Source organism: Acomys minous (genome assembly GCF_964271855.1).
Source record: "Acomys minous genome assembly, chromosome: 2".
In the NCBI taxonomy this organism is placed as follows: domain Eukaryota; kingdom Metazoa; phylum Chordata; class Mammalia; order Rodentia; family Muridae; genus Acomys; species Acomys minous.
This window is the reverse complement of record NC_140484.1, coordinates 116,381,350-116,401,766: the sequence shown is the minus strand read 5'-3', so window position 1 is coordinate 116,401,766 and position 20,417 is coordinate 116,381,350. Positions and strand designations below refer to the sequence as shown.

Genomic DNA, 20,417 nt, shown 5'->3' with positions numbered 1-20,417 from the left:
ATTATAGGCATCTGCCTGGTGCTGGGGATTGAACTCAGGGCTTTGTGCTTGGTAGGCAGGCACTCCACCCAATAAGTCTGAGTCCCAGACTCCTATATATCAACTTTTTATTACATTGTATTAATTTGTGTATGTGTATAGATGAAAAGTGTGCAGGATGCACATGTAGAAGTCAGAGGATAACTTGTGGGAATCTATTCTTCCTACCACAGGAGTACCAGGGAGTGGACTCAGGTCATCACACTTGGCAGCAAAAACCATTTCTCCAGCACCAATATATGCAATTTTTAATGTGTCAGTTAAAAAACTAAAAGTGTAGTTGAATGGGATGGCTCCTAGCAGCTGCCATTCAAGTACTTGGAAGGCCGAAGCAGGAGGAACACTGTGAGTTTGTTTGTTTGTTTCTTTCTTTTTTTTTTTTTTTTTTTTTTTTTGGTTTTTCGAGACAGGGTTTCTCTGTGTAGCCTTGGCCATCCTGGACTCACTTTGTAGACCAGGCTGGCCTCGAACTCACAGCAATTCGCCTGCCTCTGCCTCCCGAGTGCTGGGATTAAAGGCATGCGCCACCACACCCGGCAACACTGTGAGTTTGATGCCAACCTGAGCTACATAGTTCTAGCCAGTCTGACTATAGTGCTACCTCTTCTGGCCTCTGAGGGCACCAGATGTGCACATGGTATACATGCATGTGTGTAGAACACCCATAGTATTTTTAAAATGTGTGGTGCTCTATACCTTTGATCCAGGACTCAGGAGGTGGAGGCTTAAAGATCAGAAGTTCAAGACCATCTTCTGCTACTGCATGAAACCCTGTCTCATTTAAAAAGAGAGAGGGAAGCATGTTTGCCTTATTAAAAGAATTTAATAAGGTAATAGGGTTACTAGTAATTCATTTAACATTTAAACAATTATCCTTAGTTTTCTTTTTTTAATAATTCTTGTAAGCTGGGGCTGTAGTTCAGGGGTAAAATGTACTACAAATAGTAATAGAATAATAATGGCGAAAATAACATTTTAGGTGGTTTCACTATATACTTAGAATACTTCAATTTTCTTTTGCATTAGACAATTTTTAAATTTTTTATTGTTTTTAAATTTTATTGTTTTATGTGTATTGGTATTTTGCCTGCATGTATGTCTGTGTACCACTTGTATGCTTGGTACCTGTGGAAGTTAGAAGAGGGCATCAGGCCGGGCAGTGGTAGTGCCCACCTTTAATTCCAGCACTTGGGAGGCAGAGGCAGGTGGATTTCTTTGAGTTTGAGGCCAGTGTGCTCTACAGAGCGAGTTCCAGGACAGCCATGGCTACATAGAGAAATCCTGTCTCAAAAAACCAAAAAGAGGAAAGAGAAAAAAAAGAAAGAAAGAAAAAAGAAAAGAAAAAGAAAAAAAGAAGAAGGGGAGGAGGAGGAAAAGGAAGAAGGAGGAGGAGAAGAAGAGAGCATCAGACCCCTTGGAATTAGAGTTGAAAGGTTGTAAGCTGTAGTGAGGGTTGCGAGGCGGGGGAATTGAACCCCCACCCCCCCCATCCCCCCCACCCCCCCATCCCCCCATCCCCCCTCACCCCACCCCCACCCCCCACCCCCCACCAACCTCTGAAAGAGCAGCTCTTACTGCTGAGCTATTGTTTGTGGCTTATTTTTCATAGGAACTTTTGTTTTGGGGGAGGGGGGTTTGGTTTTTGTTGTTTTGTTTTTTGAGACAGGGTTTCTCTGTGTAGCCCTGGCTGTCCTGGACTTACTTTGTAGACCAGGCTGGCCTTGAACTCACAGAGATCTGTGTGCCTCTGCCTCCTGAGTGCTGGTATTAAAGGTGTTTGCCGCCCCCTCCTCCTCCTTCTCCTCCTCCTCCGCCACTGCCACCACCACCACCACCACCCCCACACACACCATTACCACCCCCTGCCACCAGCTCAAGTACTGGTTTTAAGACATTTACCACCATTTCTGGGTACTCTCATGGGTTTTAAATTGACTTCTACATGTGAATTCTGAAAACGTTTGAATTTGTTTCTTATTTCACTCCACTGGACAGCTTCACCTGACTACTGACCAGACACTTGATTTTCTGCATGACAAAAATAAAATTCAGCTCCAGTTTAACCCCCTCCTCCTGTTTCTGTGACTGTCATCACATCTGCTCAGTTGACAGTGCCACAAACTTCATTCTTGATTCTGCTGTGTCTAATTGGCTACCAATTGTTTTCCCCTCTACTCCTTTATTGCTGTTCTATTTCAGACCTTGTCATTTCCTGCCTGACTGTCATAGTGACCTTTAAGAAGAAATGATTTTCTAATAAGAAAAAGTTAATATATTCCCATAATGTGAAACAGAAAAACTCTAGATTGAACCTGTCTTTTAATTCTGAGACTAAAAAAAAAGAAAATCACTGCTAACATTGTAGTTTCTTTTCATGTATATTTTTACGTATAACTGAGATAATTCTATATGTGCATCATTTTTCCTTGTCTATTTTTCTCCTTATCATACATATACATATGTTTGTACACATATACGTTATGTTTATGTATGTGTGTGTGTTCCTGTTTGAAAAGTTCTTTTTTTTTTTTTTTTCATTTTTTATCAAAGTTTTTTGTAGTACTGGATATCCAACGCAGGGCCTTGTTCATTCTAGATAGGTGCTCTACCACTGAGCAACAGCCTCAGCCTGACAGTGCTAAACAACACTTTTATCTTTTTTATTTATTTATGTGGAGACAAGATCTTACTATGTAGCCTTGGCTGGCTGGAACTTGCTATGCACACCAGGATGGCCTTGAACTCATGGAACTCCGCCTGCCTATAACAAAAGCTTTGGGAATAAACATGTACATAACTACCCTAGCATGGTGGTGCAAGACTGTAATCCCAGCAGGAGGATTGTGTGAGATCAAGTTCCACAAACAGTAAGCAAACAGACAAACATGCCTGTAATCCCAGCACTTGGGAGGCAAGAAGACTGTTTTGAGTTTTATGTCAGCATGGGCTACTTAGTCCATGCTAGCCTGCGATAGTGTGATATCTTGTTTAGAAAACATGAGAAGAAAACCCACAAATAGTAACCGTTTTGCTTTACAATGTAGTTTCTAGAAATCCAGTGACACCTGCCTCCCATTCCCAGGCATGTGAGGGGGTTTGTGTGTGACCTGGGCTGGAGGATTTTATCTAGGTTGCCTGGGTTATTCCCCTGCACAGGAGAGGTTGGGAATGACTGCTTTAAACAGCAGCATCTGTGGCTGGACAGCGTCTGTCTTGAGTGTTATTTCCTGCTGATATTTTTCCTGTTTACTAATGTTCTTGTAATTGAAAACTGGAGTTTGAGTTCCTGAAGATGCAAATCTCTTAGGAGTTTTTCAGAACTGGTGTGAGGCAGAGCAGGTGAGAGGGAAAGGTTCTCTGTGAGCTTCTCTCGCTTCTTCCTAGTTTCTGAAAGTTTTAGATAGAAATCTCTGTGGTCTTCCATATCTTTCTCTTTAAAACAAATGCCTTGATAGCACCAGTGTTATCTCTTACTGTTTTGTGACTTGATGAGCTGTTTTCCTCCACAATCAGTTGAACCCATAAGGTCATCATGGTCTGTATCTTTATAAATGGCAGAAGATGATCCAGTTCTCATTTGAATATTTGAATATGCTTAGCTATTCAGATGAAGCCAGAGTAAGGGCAGTGTTTTCAAAGTTCATTCTTTTATGTTGTTTGTCATTTGAAATTTTAAAAGGTTAAGGAATTAGTAGCACTGCCCTTTTCAAGACTCGCGTCTTTGAATTGTAATGCTTAAATGGAACTAGTTAGTGAAGACTCGTAACTAAAATGCTCCTTTACTAGTTGAGGGGAACCAAGCTGGGTGTGATGGTGCACACATATGATCTCAGGATTTGGGAGGCAAAGGTAAGAAAATTGCCACAGGTTTGAGAGCATCCTGACCTCACCTGTGAGACTGTGCCTAAGTCCTCAGAATGACTGACCACCGAGTGATGAAACAGCATGGACCGGAGGTCAGTGTCGGCTGTGGTGCTGTGGTTGTTAAAATGCTGAGTACAGTCCATCACAGTACAACGGTATCTGTTGTTTTGTTGAATATCTAGTTTTGAAGTCGAGGTAACCTGTCTTTCTGTATCTTCGTTCCCTTCCAGTGGCAGCATGGAGCCCGCGTTTCACAGAGGGGATCTCCTTTTCCTCACAAACCGCGTTGAAGATCCTATACGAGTTGGGGAAATCGTTGTTTTCAGGATAGAAGGAAGAGAGATTCCTATAGTGCATCGAGTCCTGAAGATCCATGAAAAGTACCTGCCAGCTTTTTATTTGTTTTACAGTTTGAAGTGTTTAATTTTAATATATAAAAGTTGTTGAAGAGGAGGGGACCTAGAGATGGCTTGTCAGCTAAGAGCTCTTGTTGCTCCTGCAGAGGCCCAGGCTCGGTTCCCAGTACCTACATGATGCTCACAACCATCTGTAACTTCACTTCCAGGGAATCTGATGCCTTCTTCTGACCTCTGCAGGCACCAGGCATGTTCTTGGTGCATATACATGCAGGCAAAACGCTCATAAACATAAAACATTTTTTGTATTATTATTAAAGATGGCTGGAGATGTAGCTCAGTTAGTAGAGTAGAGTGAAGCCCTGGATTAGCTCCCCAACACTGAAATGCGAAACCCAGACCTTGAGGTGCATGGGAGGCAGAGGCAGGCAAGTTCAGGGTCATTGTTGACTACATAGCAAATTGAAGCCTAGTGTGGGCTAACTGAGGTTCTTTTCTAATAGTAAAACATTGTAGAGGGCGAGGAACCTTGACCTTTACTTTCCGTCCAGTTTTTGCATGTCTGAAAGCTTGGGGGCACTTGGGAAACTTTGGATAGGTATTGATTCATCCACTTCTCTGAAGGTTTCCCCAGAGGTTTTTCTTGTTCTTTTCTAATTCCTTATCAGTCTGTGTAGAACTCCCAAAAGTCATGTTGTGAAGATCAATCCTAAAAAAAATTCCCTGCTTTAAATGGAATAAAGTAACCTTCATGAATAAAGAAACCTTAAGATGAGAACAAAAGCAATAAGGCAATATAATAATAATAATAATAATAATAATAATAATAATAATAATAATAATAATAATAATAATAATAGTAAACATGTCAACTTCTTTTGGAATACTGGAAGTAAACCAAGCCGGACTCAAATTTATTGACTTTTCAAAGCTCAGTAAAGAGGCTTGCCAGATGGTTCAGCAGGTAAGGGTGCTTGCTGTCAGGCCTGATGGCAGAGTTCAGTCCCCAGAACCCAGTCGAAAGAAAGAACTGAAGCTCAGTAGTTGTCCTCTGAGCTGGGTGAAGTGGCACACGCCTGTAATCTCAGCACTCGGGAGGCAGAGGCAGGCAGATTGCTGTGAGTTCAAGGCCAGCCTGGGTCTACAAAGTGAGTCCAGGATAGCCAAGGCTACACAGAAAACCCTGTCTCAAAAAAAACAAAAACAAAAACAGATTGTCCTCCCACCTTAACACATATTCTATGGCATTATACATACATACATAACTCAATGATAAATGATTTTAAAGTTTAAAAAAAAATTTAAGAGATTAGTGAGATGGCTCACCAGTGGGTGAAGGCATTTGTCACCAAGCCTGATGACCTGAGTTCAGTTCCCAGGACCCACACGGGGAGGAGACCTGAACTCCACATGTGTTCTTGGTGTGCATAACACCACTAAATGAATACTCCTGACTTCCCTGCTTTTGCCTCATGAGTGCCTGTGAGAAGCCCAAGATAAATTTCTAAAATCTAAGTTTTCTTTCTAAGTTGAACAAGCTTTTGTTTTAGAAGCAGGAAGGACACACATTTAAAAAAAAAAAAGCCTTCCAATCACTTCAGAGTGAGAACACGGAGCAAGAACTTCACTTCCCTAGGTTTCATTTTCCTGAGGTAATGTAAAGGTTTCAGAAAGATGAATCATGAACTCTTAACTGGGTGGTCCCTGCCCATCTATGCACTCCTGTCCTTTCCAGTCTGTAGTATTGGTAGTAAGGAAACTAACACAAGAGAAGGAGAGAAGTGAACAAAGGGGGTGGTATACTGGGGACCCGAAAGGCTCTCTGGCATTGAGAAAGTCCTCAGTTAATGCTGACTGGCTCAGCATCTTAAATTCTTCTCCACTTGAGCACTCATCTGGGATGGTGTGCCCCTAATCCCAGCACAGAGAGCTGGAGTCAGGAAGGCCACCTCCAGGCTGTGCAGGGCAGCAGTGAGGAAAGGTCCTCTCTACCCTCACACTCAGGAGGAGCAGTGGTTTTGGTGATCTATCTCTTGGCTCCAGGTGTTGGGATTCTGTGCATGCGCCACCACCCCTGGCTGGAGCAGATCTTGATAGGTGTGTTGAGCTGTGGCCACCAGGGAAGAATTTGTTCTGCTCTTCAATAGATGAGGGAGATGTGTGCTCTTCCTGAGTACTGCCCAGCAGGGGAAAGCCTGGGTATTGTCTTGCTGACAAGCAGGTCTTGAGGAATAGTAGCAGCTGGAGCATTCCTTCCCTTCCTGCTCTGCTCTTCTGTGGGATTTTACTTTCTGAGGGGCCAGCGTCTGTTCCTGGTTGAAAGGACTCTTCCTCCCTGGTGCTCTTGACTCTCTTACAGCCAGTCCCTCTTGCCACCTGTCCCCTTAACCCTCCAGCTTGCTTTTCAATGTATATATTTGCATTTTTTAAAAAACTGGAACATTTGCACTTAACGGTCTTTGGTGCTTGCAACACCTCCCAATTTTCACCTGCAGTTCTAGCATCTTGGGAGTCAGTGGATATTAGTCAGTAGAAACCTGAAGCTAATTTTTTTTTTATAGACTGTGATTGTTAAAGACACTTGGATTAATTTTAGTTTGGTCTTTATTAACTGTAAATTTTGCTTTGTTTTCAATTACATTTTAACATTACTAGAAGTTGGGCTGGAGAGATGACTCGGTGATTAAGAGCGCTTGTTTTTGCAGAGGACCAGCTTCCACTCTCATTATCCACATGGCAGCTCACATGTACCTCCAGGTGCAGGGCGATCCAGTGCCCTCTTCTGTCCTTTTGCAGGCACCAGGCACATGCATGATGCACATACATATAAGTGGTCAAAATACTAATACATATAAATCTAAAAGCAATTTATTTTATTTTTTTGCCTTTTTTTTTAAAGCAATTTTTTTAACAGAATTAATCCACTTTATTTTTCTTGTAAAAACCCTTATGTGGTAGCCACAGCTGGAGCCTGGGTCCTCTGAACAGACACTCTGATGTGGGTTTTCACAAGATGATCAGTGAATTCCTGATAAGGAGACTTGGTGAACACAGTTTCTTTCCAGAGGTCGGGTGTCAGGTAGCTGTAGGTCTTGGAAATGGCATCAAAAGTGGCCTTGGCACAGTTGCGCAGGATGGCGGTGCAGGCCTTGTCTGATGTGTAGCAGTCATCAATACTGGCCATCATCAGTAGCTTCTTGGGCACAGGAGCTGAGACAGTGCCAGTGCCTCTGGGGGCAGGGATGAGACGCACCAAAACAGAGCCACCACGGCCTGTCACCTTGCGTGGAACAGTGTGTGGCTTGTCAATCTTGTTCCCCCGGTAGCCTCTCCGCACAGGGACGATGGAAAGCTTGGCCAAGATGATGGCCCCTCAGATGGCAGTGGCTACCTCCTTGGATCACTTAGCACCAAGACCAACGTGACCATTGTAGTCCCCAATAGCGACAAAAGCCTTGAACCTGGTCCGCTGGCCAGCCCGTGTCTGCTTCTGCACTGGCATGATCTTGAGAACCTCATCCTTTAGGGATGCGCCCAGGAAAAAGTCAATCTCGGACTCCTTAATGGGCAGGGAGAACAGATAAATCTCCTCCAAGGACTTGATCTTCATATCCTTAACCAGGCGGCCCAGCTTGGTGCGGGGGATCCACTCCTTGTCTTCGGCTTTCCCTCCACGAGCCCAGCGGCTTCGACCAGGGCCATGACCGTGGGCCCCTAAGGCCGCTGCTGAATCCGCTGCCGAATCCTCCACAGAAGCCACCTCGCCCTCCTAATCCTGGCCCCACCCCCCACCCCCGGGTCCTCCGGGCCCTCATCCGCCATTTGGTGTTTTCCTGAGGAAGAGGAAGAAGCAAGCAATTTTTAAATTACTAGAAGCCTTGCCATTCTTTAGTAGAATTAAATCCTTGACTTTTTTTTCTTATTCTGAGACAGGACCTCATGCAGCCTACTTGTCTTCCAGTCCTGTGTGAGCAGAGAACTCCTTCATTTTCCTGCCTTTATTTCTCAAGCGTTGGGATCATGTGCTGTGCTGCCATGCTCAGTTGATGAGGTCTGGGATTGAAATGAAGGCTAGTATAAGCGCCAAGCACTCACTACACAGGGGCCGCAGCAGGCCGCAGGCAATCATTCCGTGATTAGGCAGGACAGTTTGTGGGTTTGCTTTCTTTTGTCTTTTGTTTTTGTTTTTGAGTTGAATTCTCTATGCAGCCCTGGCTGTCCTTGAACTTGCTATGTTGATCAGGCTGGCCTCAAACTAACAGAGATCCTCCTGCCTCAGCCTCCTCAGTGTTGGGATTAAAAGCATGAGCCACTAGACCTTACCTAAAATACTGTTCTTATAAATGCTACCACACCTGAAGAATTGAAGCTTTGTTTTCTTTTAAAACTTGCTTTTCTAATAACTACATACTTGTTAAGAGAGAGAGAAAAATAAGACAGTATGAAGTTTCAGCATGCCATAGGTAGCCACTGTTTATCCCTTGCTCTGTGTTATTTCAGCCCTTGTTTCTGTACTGAGAGGTGCAGTGAGGTCTAATGAGTCCATGTGCCTGCCATCTAACAGTCAGTTAACATGTGGCCATTTCTGTGCAGCTACATGCTCTTCTTTTGCTCCTTCCCTGTATTATTTTGGGCCAGATCCTCAATATCATAGCATGTCACATGAATATTTCAATAAATTTCTATAAAACAACATTTATAAACTAAAACTATAATTGTGGGGAATAAATATAAACTATAACAAATAATAACTAAATATATGATAAATTAAAATGAGCAATTCAGTAAGATTATTAAATTTCCAGTTGTTCAACTTACTGATTTCATTATAACTTTAACAGTTTGTTTGAATTTAGGTCAGGCAAAGTCGTCGGCTGCAGTTGGTTGATGTGGCTTTGGAAAGCTATTTTAATTACCTTTATTGTTTTTTTTTAATTACTGTTCTTCATTTGGGAGGCACTACTAGTGTATATGGAGGTCAGAGGACACCTTGGGAAGTTGGTTCTTTTCTTGTACTCTGGTTTGTGGGGACCAGACTCAGGTTGTCAGGCATGGTGACAAGTGCTGTTACCTGCTGAGCCATCGCTGGCTGCCTGTGAGAGACTCTTGCGGCATCTAGAGCCCCCTTCTCCAGCACTCTTGGTTCCGTGCAAAAATTTTCATGTTGCTTAAAGAGCTGTGGTTTCCCATAGTTTTTTGTTTTGTTTTGTTTTGTTTAAACTCTGACAGTTACTTCCTGAGGGATAATTTAATGTGTCTTTGATTTTTATGTTAGTAGAAAATTGGTTGTGTATGTTTTAATATAAAATGAGGCTTATTATATATGCTAGTTTATCGTCAAGTAGTAAAAGTTGCATGACCATCTAGCATCTCGTGTTCTTCTACAGAGTGTTCAGAATGCTTATGTATTTTGGCTCCTTAATGTTAGACTTCTCACTTATTTCTAATCATTCTCTATGCTAAACAGCCAGCTATAAGCAGTCCTTTAGCTATTAGGCATGATTCCTAGTCCTTGTTAACAAGAGTTAATTCTGTGCATTAAATGTTATGAGGGTGTTTGGTGACGTGTGTGTGGTTCTTTTACTCTCTTAAGGCAAGATGGGCATATCAAGTTTTTAACCAAAGGAGATAATAATGCCGTTGATGACCGAGGCCTCTACAAACAAGGACAGCATTGGCTAGAGAAGAAAGACGTTGTAGGGAGAGCAAGGGGGTAAGTACCCAGGGGACATCACGAGCTTTTCGTATTACTTTAAGCGTGGTCTTACTGACTGACTGTACATAACTGAGTGCACAACAGTTGGTCCTGGTTTCACCAAGTCACCGTTTGTCCTTTAAAAAATATACAACTTAAAGTGCATTCAAGCCTTGTTTTGTTTTTGTTTTTGGAGACAGAGTTAACTCTGTGTAGACCTGGCTCTCCTGGCCTCGCTTTGTAGACCAGGCTAGCCTTGAGCTCATACCATGCCCCTGCTTCTGCCTCCCTGAGCACTGGGATTAAAGGTGTGCCACCACCCCCAGCTATGCATCCAAGTCTTATTTTTTTTAAAGGTTTATTCATTTATTGTATGTGTATGAGTCCTCTTCTGATTTCATGCATGCTAGAAGAGGGAATCAGATTCCATTACAGATGGCTGTGAGCCACCATGTGGTTGCTGGGAATTGAACTCAGGACCTCTGGAAGAACAGCCAGTGCTCTTCACCACTGAGCCACCTCTCCAGCCCCACATACAAGTCTTAAGGCATACTGTTCCTGAGGGGAGGAATGGGCAACAATCAGAGTAGAATGTGTGATGAGCAGAGCTAGCGATGAGGTAGTAGAGTGGATATCGCAGTTAAATAACAGCTAGGAGCCAAGTGTGGTGGTGCACACCTGGAACTCCAGCTCCTGGGAGGTAAAGGCGAGAGGATCAAGAGTTCAAGGCCAGACTCACTAAAAGGCTGAGTTTAAGGCTAGCCTGGGCTACCTGAGACCCTGTCTCTAAAAACAAGAATCATTTCTTAATTCACCCAAGGAGTATTGATACCTGTATTTGGCTTTTAGGGTCCAGAGCAGTAGTAGTATTGCTTTGTGAAACTGAAGTTACTGAGACAATTTAAATTGTTCATCTAAATTAACTTTATTGTGTTAATGTATCCTATAGTCTTTTATTTCTAGTCTTAAAGTTGATGAGGTCAAGTGAAAGTTTTAAATTATATTAAGCCTGTTTATTTCAGATATCAGGAGAACAGATCAGTGGAGGACAGGAATTGTAAGTTACTGGTGTAAGGAAGTATGGAATTACTACTTTAATATATTAATAGTATTAACGACAACTCACTGTTATTAGGGCTTGCTATATTCCAGACACTCACTGTATGTGCCTTATAAGTATTGCTTCATTTTAACCTCCAATCAACCCTAAGATTCCCATTCTGTAGATGAGGAAACTCAGACAAGCCATGTACCTATCTAAGGTCACGCTGATGGTAGCACGAAGTGGCTGAGAGCTCCAGAGCCCACCCTCTGGGCCATCACAGTAGCATTGTTGGTATGGCGTCCCTCAGATGGGTGGGTGCTGGTTCTTTCTTTAGGTGCTTCATACCATTCTTACTGTTGTCAGAACCTCCGGTCCAGTTTACTGCATAAATCTACTGTGTATGTGCCACCTCACTGTGACACTGGGCTGTACAGAAAGAAGTGGCTGGTTCTGAACCAAAGTGTCTTCTCTTGTAGCGTAGGAGATGTAAAGGCATCCAGATCAGAACAATTGTGTTGTGTTTTGTCTGCGTGTGTGTGTGTGTGTGTGTGTGTTTGCGCACGTGGGCATGCATATGCAGATCCAACATCGGAGATTTTTTTTTTTTAAGATTTACTTATTATAATGTATATAGTGCTCTGTCTGCATGTACACCCACAGGCCAGAAGAGGGCATCAGATCTCACTATAGATGGTTGTTAGCCACCATGTGGTTGCTGGGAATTGAACTCAGGACCTCTGGAAGAGCAGACAGTGCTCTTAACCTCTGAGACATCTCTCCAGTCCAACATTGGGAATTTTTATGTTCTATGTTGGAGCTAAAAATAGTCCACATAGATCATCATCTGAGGAATAGATTTCTAAATTTCTTCGTTTCCAAAGATGCTTCCATCATGTTTTTTTCAAAATCTCTTCCGTCTTTGTTTTTCCTTTAGTTTTAAATCTACAGGTACATTTAGATGCTAAGGAAATAGCATTATCAGAAAGTGGCATTGCCTCACTTCCATCCACCGCCTCAGGATTCACTATTAGCCTGTTGATAATGCAGGGGTAGAGACGCAAGTGGTTTGCTTTGGTTTTTCAAGACAGGGTTTCTCTGTCTTCTAAAACTCCACAAACTATATAAAATTTAAACTTTAACAGTTTAAGTCCTTTAGTGGCTTTTAATTTAAAAATGTAATAGTCTGAATTGAGTAAAGTTTCTTTGAAAAATAAACCACCTGGGACATGAGCAGCTGGCAGACGGGCTTCACTGTACAACTCACTTTTCATCGATTATTCCACCTTGAGCTTGACACATAATGTAATGAATCACCTCCCTTTGTGGAAATTGTACTTGTCAGACACAGAGTCAGGCTGTGCCTGTGGATTACTGCACACTGATCCCTGCGGTTCTGAGCCGGATGTTACTAACAGTTCGCATGTGAGACAACTCACAGAGTTTAGTATGTCTACAGGCTCTGATTCCAGCTTCTCTCCACCCTCATTCGCAGTCACGGCTCCTCGCCTTCCGCTTGCAGCCACTGCCACGCTAACCTACGTGTCTGTTTCATGTAAACAGATCATACAGATCAAGTCTTCTGTGTTTGCCTTCTTTCACCTGCCTTCATTTTCAAGGTTAATTCATCTTGTAGCATACAGTAAAATTTTTAGAAATGAAACTAATGCTGTACCAACTAAGTATTTAATAGAGATCACTTTGGAAAAACCAGAAAGTTTTTTTTTTCATGCAAGAGAACCTGTTAGTCACAGAGAAGAGAGCAATGGGATGAGGGATGAGAGGACCGCAGGACAGTTGTACAAATGGTATCGTGAATAAAAGAAGGAGACTAAAGAAGGGGTAAACCAGGATAGTGACATTTGAAGTATCCAAACAAAGCTGTCTCAACAGAAGAGGAAATGTGTTCTTAACAGGAAGTGAAGTATACCAGGCAAAATGTCTGATAGAGGCTTTGATGGTAAAATGGAATTGCTAATTATCCTGACTTGTTTAGTGTACACTGTATACTAAATGTGTATAAATTACATGAAAATAAAAAATAAAGCTTATGTCTAGGTGCAAGTGGCAAGCATATGTAATCCTAGCTACCTGGGAGCTGGGACAGAGGGCTCTCTTGAGGGGAAGCTATTTGCAGCAGCATAGGGAGACTCTATTTTGACAATTAAAACTATAGGCAGAGAAACCCTGTCTCGAAAAACCAAAAAAAATAAATAAATAAAAATAAAAATAAAACTATAGGCCGAGATAGTTGCCTCAGTGGTTTAGAGTCCTTGTTGTTACAAAGGACCCACCTCAATTCCTAGCGGCCACATGGAGGCTCATCACCTCGTCTCTCGTACTAGGCATGAATGTGTACACAGATGCACATGAGGCGAACACTCATAGAAGAGAAATAATAAAAGTAAATCTTTTAATTTTTAAAACAGTTTCATGTGAGTGCTCTTCTCTCTCTCTCTCTCTCTCTCTCTCTCTCTCTCTCTCTCTCTCTCTCTCTCTTTTCAGGTTTTTCGAGACAGGGTTTCTCTGTGTGCCAGCTGGCTGTCCTAGCTTCGCTTTGTAGATCAGGCTGGCTTTGAACTCACAGAGATCCACCTGCCTTTGCCTCCCAAGTGCTGGGATTAAAGTCGTGCGCCACCATGCCTGTCTATGAGCTCTCTCTTGACTTAAAACAAGGACTACAATTTATATGGGTTTTTTGAGACAGGCTTTCTCTGTGTAGCCTTAGCTGTCCTGGACTCACTTTGTAGACCAGGCCGACCTCGAACTCACAGTGATCTTCCTGCCTCTGCCTCCCCAAGTGCTGGGATTACAGCCATGCGCCAGAGCACCTGGCTGAATATACCTTTTAAAATGCACTTTTGGTTGTTGTGTGCTTGTGCTAACAGGATGAAAAGTTCATGGCTAGCTTGAGCTACATGAAATTTTTTTTATTTTAATGTGCATTGATGTTTTGCCTGCATGTATGTCTGTGTGAGGGTGTCAGATCTTAAGAGTTACAGACAGTTGTGAGCTGCCATGTGGGTCCTGGGAATTGAACCCCCACGTCCTTTGGAAGCACAGTCAGTGCTCCTGACTGCTGAGCCATCTCTCCAGTCCCTAGGTTTTTATTCAAATAGGCTTGTCCCTTTTTACTTTATGGAATGAAACAAATGTTAATAGTTTATGCAGCAGGCTTTTTTCCTTCTGTGGTAGGTTTCTTCTCAGCTGCTGGTTTCTTGGCAGCTTCTTGCCTGCAGGTGTCTTTAGCTTGCTGACATCTGCAGGCTCCTTCTCTTGCTCGCCTACTGCGGCCTTCTCGTCTGCAGTCCCCTTCCTTCTCCGCAGCAACCTTCTCAGACCTGGCTGCCCGAGCTGTGGCTTCCCGTTTCTTCACACTGAGTCTGTGGTTTCTGGCCTGGAGAAGAGCAGTGTCCCTGTGCACAGTCTTTGTGTAAGGGTTCAGCGTCAACGTGGGTGTCGGGTTCTCCAGTGGGTTCTTCTTTAAGGCTCTACACTGAATCTTCTTGCATGGTGCTCGCAGGGTTCTTTGGCTTTCTGGGCTTTTCAAAATTCTGCTAAAATCTGCGTTCACCATCCTGTGCATGGGAAGGTTAGAGTTACTCTTGAGGAAGCAGCCTTACGGCAAGTGCTGTACGACTCATCCAACTTCCTGAAAGCACTCTCAGTCCAAATGCAGAAATGCCCCACATGCCCACCAGGAGCTTACTGGTGGGCTCGCTCACATTAAGCAGAGTAATGCCAGGGATGCTCCTAAAGGCCTTGATGACACCATTAGCTTCATTATAGGTGATGCAGGGCCCCTGCGCTGGATACATCAGTGCATTCTCATTTGCCCTTTGCCAGCTCTCATTCTCTGAGAGGCATAGACCTTTGTCATTCCAAGCTTTAAGTTTCTTAAGAAGCTGAACAGTCAGTCGCCTTGGTCTTCTTGTAACCTTCAACCTTATCTTCAGCCACCAGAGGCAGCTCGGGAACTTCCTCAATACAATGACCTTTAGACGTTACCAAAGCTGGTAAGGCTGAGGCAGCTGGAGCAGAACAGATGGCATATTGGTTTTGGGTTGTGTTCACTGTGCCATGCCAACAACGCCAGGTTTTGGTTGGCACGAACATGCGACCCACATGACACATATTTCAAAAGGCATCCTGGCCAGAATAGTGAGTCCCACCACCTCGAACTCTGGGAATCCGAGCCACAGCTCTGCCAGTACCCCAAGACTCAGCACTGGTCTGATGACCTGCTGGTTCACTGACGGGCATGCGGATGTCTGTTCTTCCTCAAGTTGGTGTGAACAAAGTTCACGATATCCAACCGAATGGGAGCTTTGAAGACAGCTGGCAATGTGACATTCTTGCCAGATGACTCCCCCTTTTCAGGGTACGCCAATATGAGGGGACGGGCACAAGCCATGATGGGGAGAGGAAAAAGCCACACTCCTCTCAACCTGGCTGCTCCCACAGGAAACGTGCTACATGAAATCTTATCTCTTAAAAAAAAAACCCTACATTTCATTTAGCTCAAAGCAGCTCATTCCAAAAACTAAACTCTATTCTGGGGCCATTATATAGTATTTTATTAAGTTGGCTTCTGGGGTCCAGGCTTCCCCCCTCCTTTCCTTTTTGACAACTTCATTGTGTCACCTGGCTGGTCTGAAACTCCCTTTGTAGACCAGGCTGGTCTTGAACTCCCAGAGATTACTTCCTTCTGCCTCCCTGCTCTGATTAAAGGCATCACCATGCCTGCTTTTTTTTTTTTTTTTTTTTTTAGTTATTGATTTTGTATAAGTGTTTGTATAGTTCCAATCTAGAGGTTAGAGGACAGCCCAGGGAAGTTAATTCTCTCTTCCTGCTATGAATGTTCCAGGGGTCAAACTCAGATTGTCAGTCTTGGTGGTAAGAGCCTTTACCCAGTGAGCCATTTTAACAATTAAAAAATAAGATGAGCTTGGGGAGAGAAGGAAAGTGGGGACGTACCCCAGAGAGAGAGAGAGGAAGAGAAACAAGAAGATGAGGTGACAGGAAGAGGGGGTGGGTCTGTCCTTTTATAGACTGGGCAGCGCCACACCCAGTGGCAGGTAGACAGACTGGGGCAGAATCCTAACAGCTATCTTGTCAGCCCCAAATTTCTGTTTAATTTTATTTTTGGATTCTTCAAGACAGGGTGTCCTGGAACTCACTATATACAGCAGGCTGGCCTCAAACTCACAGTGATCCACCTGCTTCTGTTTCCCAAGTGCTGCAATTATATTAATCTCACCACTACCACAATTTTTGAGCCAAATTTGGAGCAAGCTTTATTAAATACTAGCCAGGACAATGGACATTGGCCAGGTCCGTACTTGGGATTCCCAAAGTATGACACCAAATTTCCAAAGTCAGGTGCTTACAAAGGCAGCAGCCACAAGGCTATGTACTTCCGCCTTCATCCAGTTAGGAACAAGCATACATCTTACTGTACTTCCTGCCTGGGTGTGATCAAGCACATCCTGTGTAGTTGGGGCAAGTAAGCTTGTTTACAGAAGTAAAAAAGTACAGCATGTTATCTTACATGAACACCAGCCCCCAGCATTCCAGGAAGTTATCTGTCCTTGGGCAGGTGGGGCCTACAGGTTAGAGGCATTGCTGTTCTACAGTTCTCTTAAGCACAGTGATCTAAACTTAAGACATAACTTTAGCCATCACATTTAAAGTTACACACCACTACTCCCAGCTTGCCCCAAACTTCTTAAATATAAATCACTATTAATTTGTGTAGCATATTTCCTTTACTGTTTGATGTTTAGGCTGATAGGTTTGTTTTTGTGTGCGTGCCTTTGTGTCTGTGTGTGCCACAGCAGCCATATCAGTACTGTGGCCACATGAACTCCAGCCCATGCTCTACTGTCTAGATAACGTGACAGGAGCTAGTGCTGGAGGCAGTTTTGTGAGTGGCATTTGTTCCCTTATGTAAAATCTTACTCTGCGTATTAACAACTCAGCTATAACAAGCCAATGTATCTGAGCAGTACAAGGGGAAGTGGCTGCAGGTTTGAATTTCAACCAGTTAATGATATCTTTCAGAGCTTAGCAATATTTTGTAGGTGTCTCTTTTCGGCTCTTGGAGAACCCACATGTTGATACAAGGTCTGCTGGGGTAAAAACTGCTTGCCACCACATACATACCTGTGGGATGCACCTTATATCAGACCTAAACATCCTGAACTTGAGTGTTCAGGAGCATTGCTTAAGGTACATTTTTCAGGGATTTGTTTACTCAGAAAATCTGTGGACAATAGAAAAGTGTATGTGGTGCTTTTATTGTGTTTGATACAGGATTTCTTGTAGCCCAGGCTGGTCTTGAGCTCTCTGCTGTAGCTGAGAATGACTTATCCTCCTGCCTCCACCTCCCAAATGTTGAGATTACTTGCTTTGTGTGGTGTTGGAGAGCAAGCCCGGGGCTTCATGCCTGTTGCTGGGCCAACACTACCTGAGAGCTACCACTGCATCCCAGGTGATCTGTTAGCGAAGGTCCACCTGCTAAGAAACACTAACATGGCCGGGCAGTGGTGGCACACCTTTAATCCTAGCACTCGGGAGGCAGAGGCAGGTGGATCGCTGTGAGTTCGAGGCCAGCCTGGTTGGCCTACAAAGCAAGTCCAGGACAACCAAAGCTATACAGAGAAACTCTGTCTCAAAAACAAAAACAAAAACAAAAACAAGGGCTAGAGAGATGCTCAGGGGTTAAGAGCACTGCATGCACGTGTCTTCCAAAGGTCCTGAGTTCAGTTCCCAGCAACCACATGGTGGCTCACAGCCATCTATAATGAGATCTGGTGCCCTCTTCTGGCACACAGTATACATAATAAAAAAATAAATATTTTAAAACAACAACAACAAAAAGAAACACTAACATGTGGACAGGGAGTTTGAGGGAAGGGAGGGAGAAAGACCAGTTTAGTTTTTAGAAAGAGAGAACGTGTATGGGAAGTAAGTAGAGATCCTAACAGGAAGTGAAGGACACTAAAGACAATGTCTGTTGAAGTTTGCCTATGGCTTTGGTGGTGGAGGTGTTAGGTAAGAGATGATTTTTGTTGCTCTGGCCTTTGGCATGGCAAGAAGGGTTGGTTCACAAAGTGAAAGTGGACTGTGATAAAGAGTTTGAAGTCCACTTAGACCCAACCTCTTTTCTCTATGACAGACTCTAGATTGCCACACTATGGCCAGTCTCCTCTGAAGCCCAGCAGTAAGGGAAATGAAAACAGTTGAACATTTACTTTTGCGCACCACCTTCTCTCACACATCAGTGATACCCTGAGAAATTTCTTGTTCTGACCTGAGTTATTATTATTGTGAGTTGTTTTATTTTGTTTTTTAAGATAGGGTGTCACTTTGTAGCCCTCGTTGACCTTGAACTTGGTATGTAAACCAAGCCGGCCTTGAACTCTAGAGATCAGCCTGCCTCTGTCCCCCAGGGCCTGGGATTAAATGTGTATCCCACCAGCCCAGCCCCTGCTCTTAGTAGTGTTAAGGTGTCTTGCATAGAGAGAAGATCTAAAGCCTGGAGAAAATGAAATTTCTCAAGAATATGAAAAGCAAAACCTCTTCAAACAAACATTCCATCAGGCAGTATTGGGCCAAAGGCTTGAACAGCAATAGAGTGAGTGCCTGGCCTAGGTGAAGCCCTAAGTTTGAGCTCCGGCATGGTGAAACACTGTGTGTGTGTGTGTGTGTGTGTGTGTGTGTGTGTGTGTGTGTATGCGCACGCTCTCAAGTGTACACATCTGCATATTTACTGGAAGATTGGACATAGAAGACCTTGAGGTTATGAGAGATCAAGATTGCTACTCTCATAGAGTCTGAAGGGGGAGGCAGATACCACAAATTAGTTAAAATTATGAGAAAGACCTCAAAAGGCGCCAGGCAGTGTGGCACATGCTTTTAATCCCAGCACTTAGGAGGCAGAGGCAGGTGGATCGCTGTGAGGTTGGGGCCAGCCTGGTCTACAAAGCTAGTCCAGGACAGCCAGGGCTACACAGAGAAACCCTGTAATGAAAAACAAAACAAAACAAAAAATCTCAAAGGCAAGTGTGTCGAGTTCTTTAAGATTTTTTCACCAGGTGATTTTGCCCAGTTTGAGGAGACGAAGAAAAAGAAAGCTAGTGTTACCACAGGGCTGGGGGGATGGCTCAGAGGTTAAAGTGATTGCTGCTCAAATGTAAGGACCTGAGTTCAGATCCCCAGAGCCTCTGTAAGTGCATGCTGTGCTTGGTCACCCACCTATAATTCCAGTTTGGGAAAGAAATGAAAGTACAGATATAGCAGTCTAGAGGTAGGGGTAGAAAGGTTTGTGAGCTTTTGAAACCAAAGAGGAAGGATTTCAAGAGCAAGTTGTCATTTTTATCAAGTACAAGGTCTGGAGAGATAGCTCAGTGGTTAAGAGCACAGATTGCTCTTTCAGAGGACTGGGGTTCCAGCTCGGCACCCACATGCAGCTCACAGCCATCTGTAACTCCAGTTCCAGGGGATCTTGTGACATCTGTGGACACCAGGCATCATACGTACATACACACAGGCAAAACACTCAAGTTACATAAATAAATATAAAAAATTTTTTACAAAATCAAATACTGAAGAAATGTACAAAAAGATGGAGATGAAGACTGGTTTGCTGTATGTGGTGATAAAATGGTTCTAGAAAAATTTCAGAACTAGGCATGGTGGTGCATGTCCTTGCCTGGTGTTTTAGGAGACTGGCGCAGGTGGAAGTAAGCTCAAGGCTAGTCTGGGCTACTTTTCAAGATCCTGTCTAAAAAAAATAAAATAAGGCCGGGCAGTGGTGGCGCACATCTTTAATACCAGCACTTGGGAGGCAGAGGCAGGTGAATCGATGTGAGTTCGAGGCCAGCCTGGTCTACAAAATGAGTCCAGGTCAAGCCTACACAAAGAAACCCTCTTGGGGGGGGGGGTTGGGAGGGTTGGGGGAGCCAGGCGTGGTGGCACACGCCTTTAGTCCCAGCACTCGGGAGGCAGAGGCAGGTGGATCACTGTGAGTTCGAGGCCAGCCTGGTCTACAAAGTGAGTCCAGGACAGCCAAGGCTACACAGAGAAACCCTGTCTCCAAAAACCAAAAAAAAAAAAAAAAAAAAAGATTAAGAAGGCCAAGGCCAGACTGCGGTTAAATGAGTGGGTGGTGAAGCCCTGAGCTCTGTAATAAAGCTCTCTGTTCACTGGCCACTCAACGAGAAGTACCTCATAATATGCTGCTGCGTGCCTTGTCTCTCCACCAAGATTGGCAGCTCCCTAAAGGCTCTGAGGCCACACTCAGCCCCTAGAATTAGAGCTACCAACTAGAGAGCAAGATCTCCACTCTGGTACTGCTTCTGCCACACACAAGCCGTGCACCTTGGGTGCGTGATCCTGTTTCCTCATCTATAAAATG

General features: G+C 43.8%; 1 protein-coding gene and 2 pseudogenes across 3 annotated transcripts in view; 1 reads left to right on the top strand and 2 right to left on the bottom strand.

Moving 5' to 3' along the window:
* Positions 1 to 20,417, top strand: part of SEC11A (SEC11 homolog A, signal peptidase complex subunit) — a 40,853-nt gene that overhangs the window by 19,375 nt on the left and 1,061 nt on the right. Inside the window, exons 3-4 of the mRNA XM_084772458.1 lie at positions 4,134 to 4,283; positions 9,853 to 9,972. Coding sequence (XP_084628584.1) covers positions 4,134 to 4,283; positions 9,853 to 9,972 — 270 coding nt within the window. The remainder of the gene's footprint in view (positions 1 to 4,133; positions 4,284 to 9,852; positions 9,973 to 20,417) is intronic.
* Positions 7,185 to 8,388, bottom strand: LOC311591868 (small ribosomal subunit protein uS5-like; annotated as a pseudogene). Its single transcript has 2 exons — positions 8,355 to 8,388; positions 7,185 to 8,069 (listed from the first exon to the last, which is right to left on the bottom strand). The product of its transcript is annotated as a small ribosomal subunit protein uS5-like (transcript).
* On the bottom strand, positions 13,244 to 19,923 carry LOC311592255 (large ribosomal subunit protein uL4-like; annotated as a pseudogene). Its single transcript has one exon. The product of its transcript is annotated as a large ribosomal subunit protein uL4-like (transcript).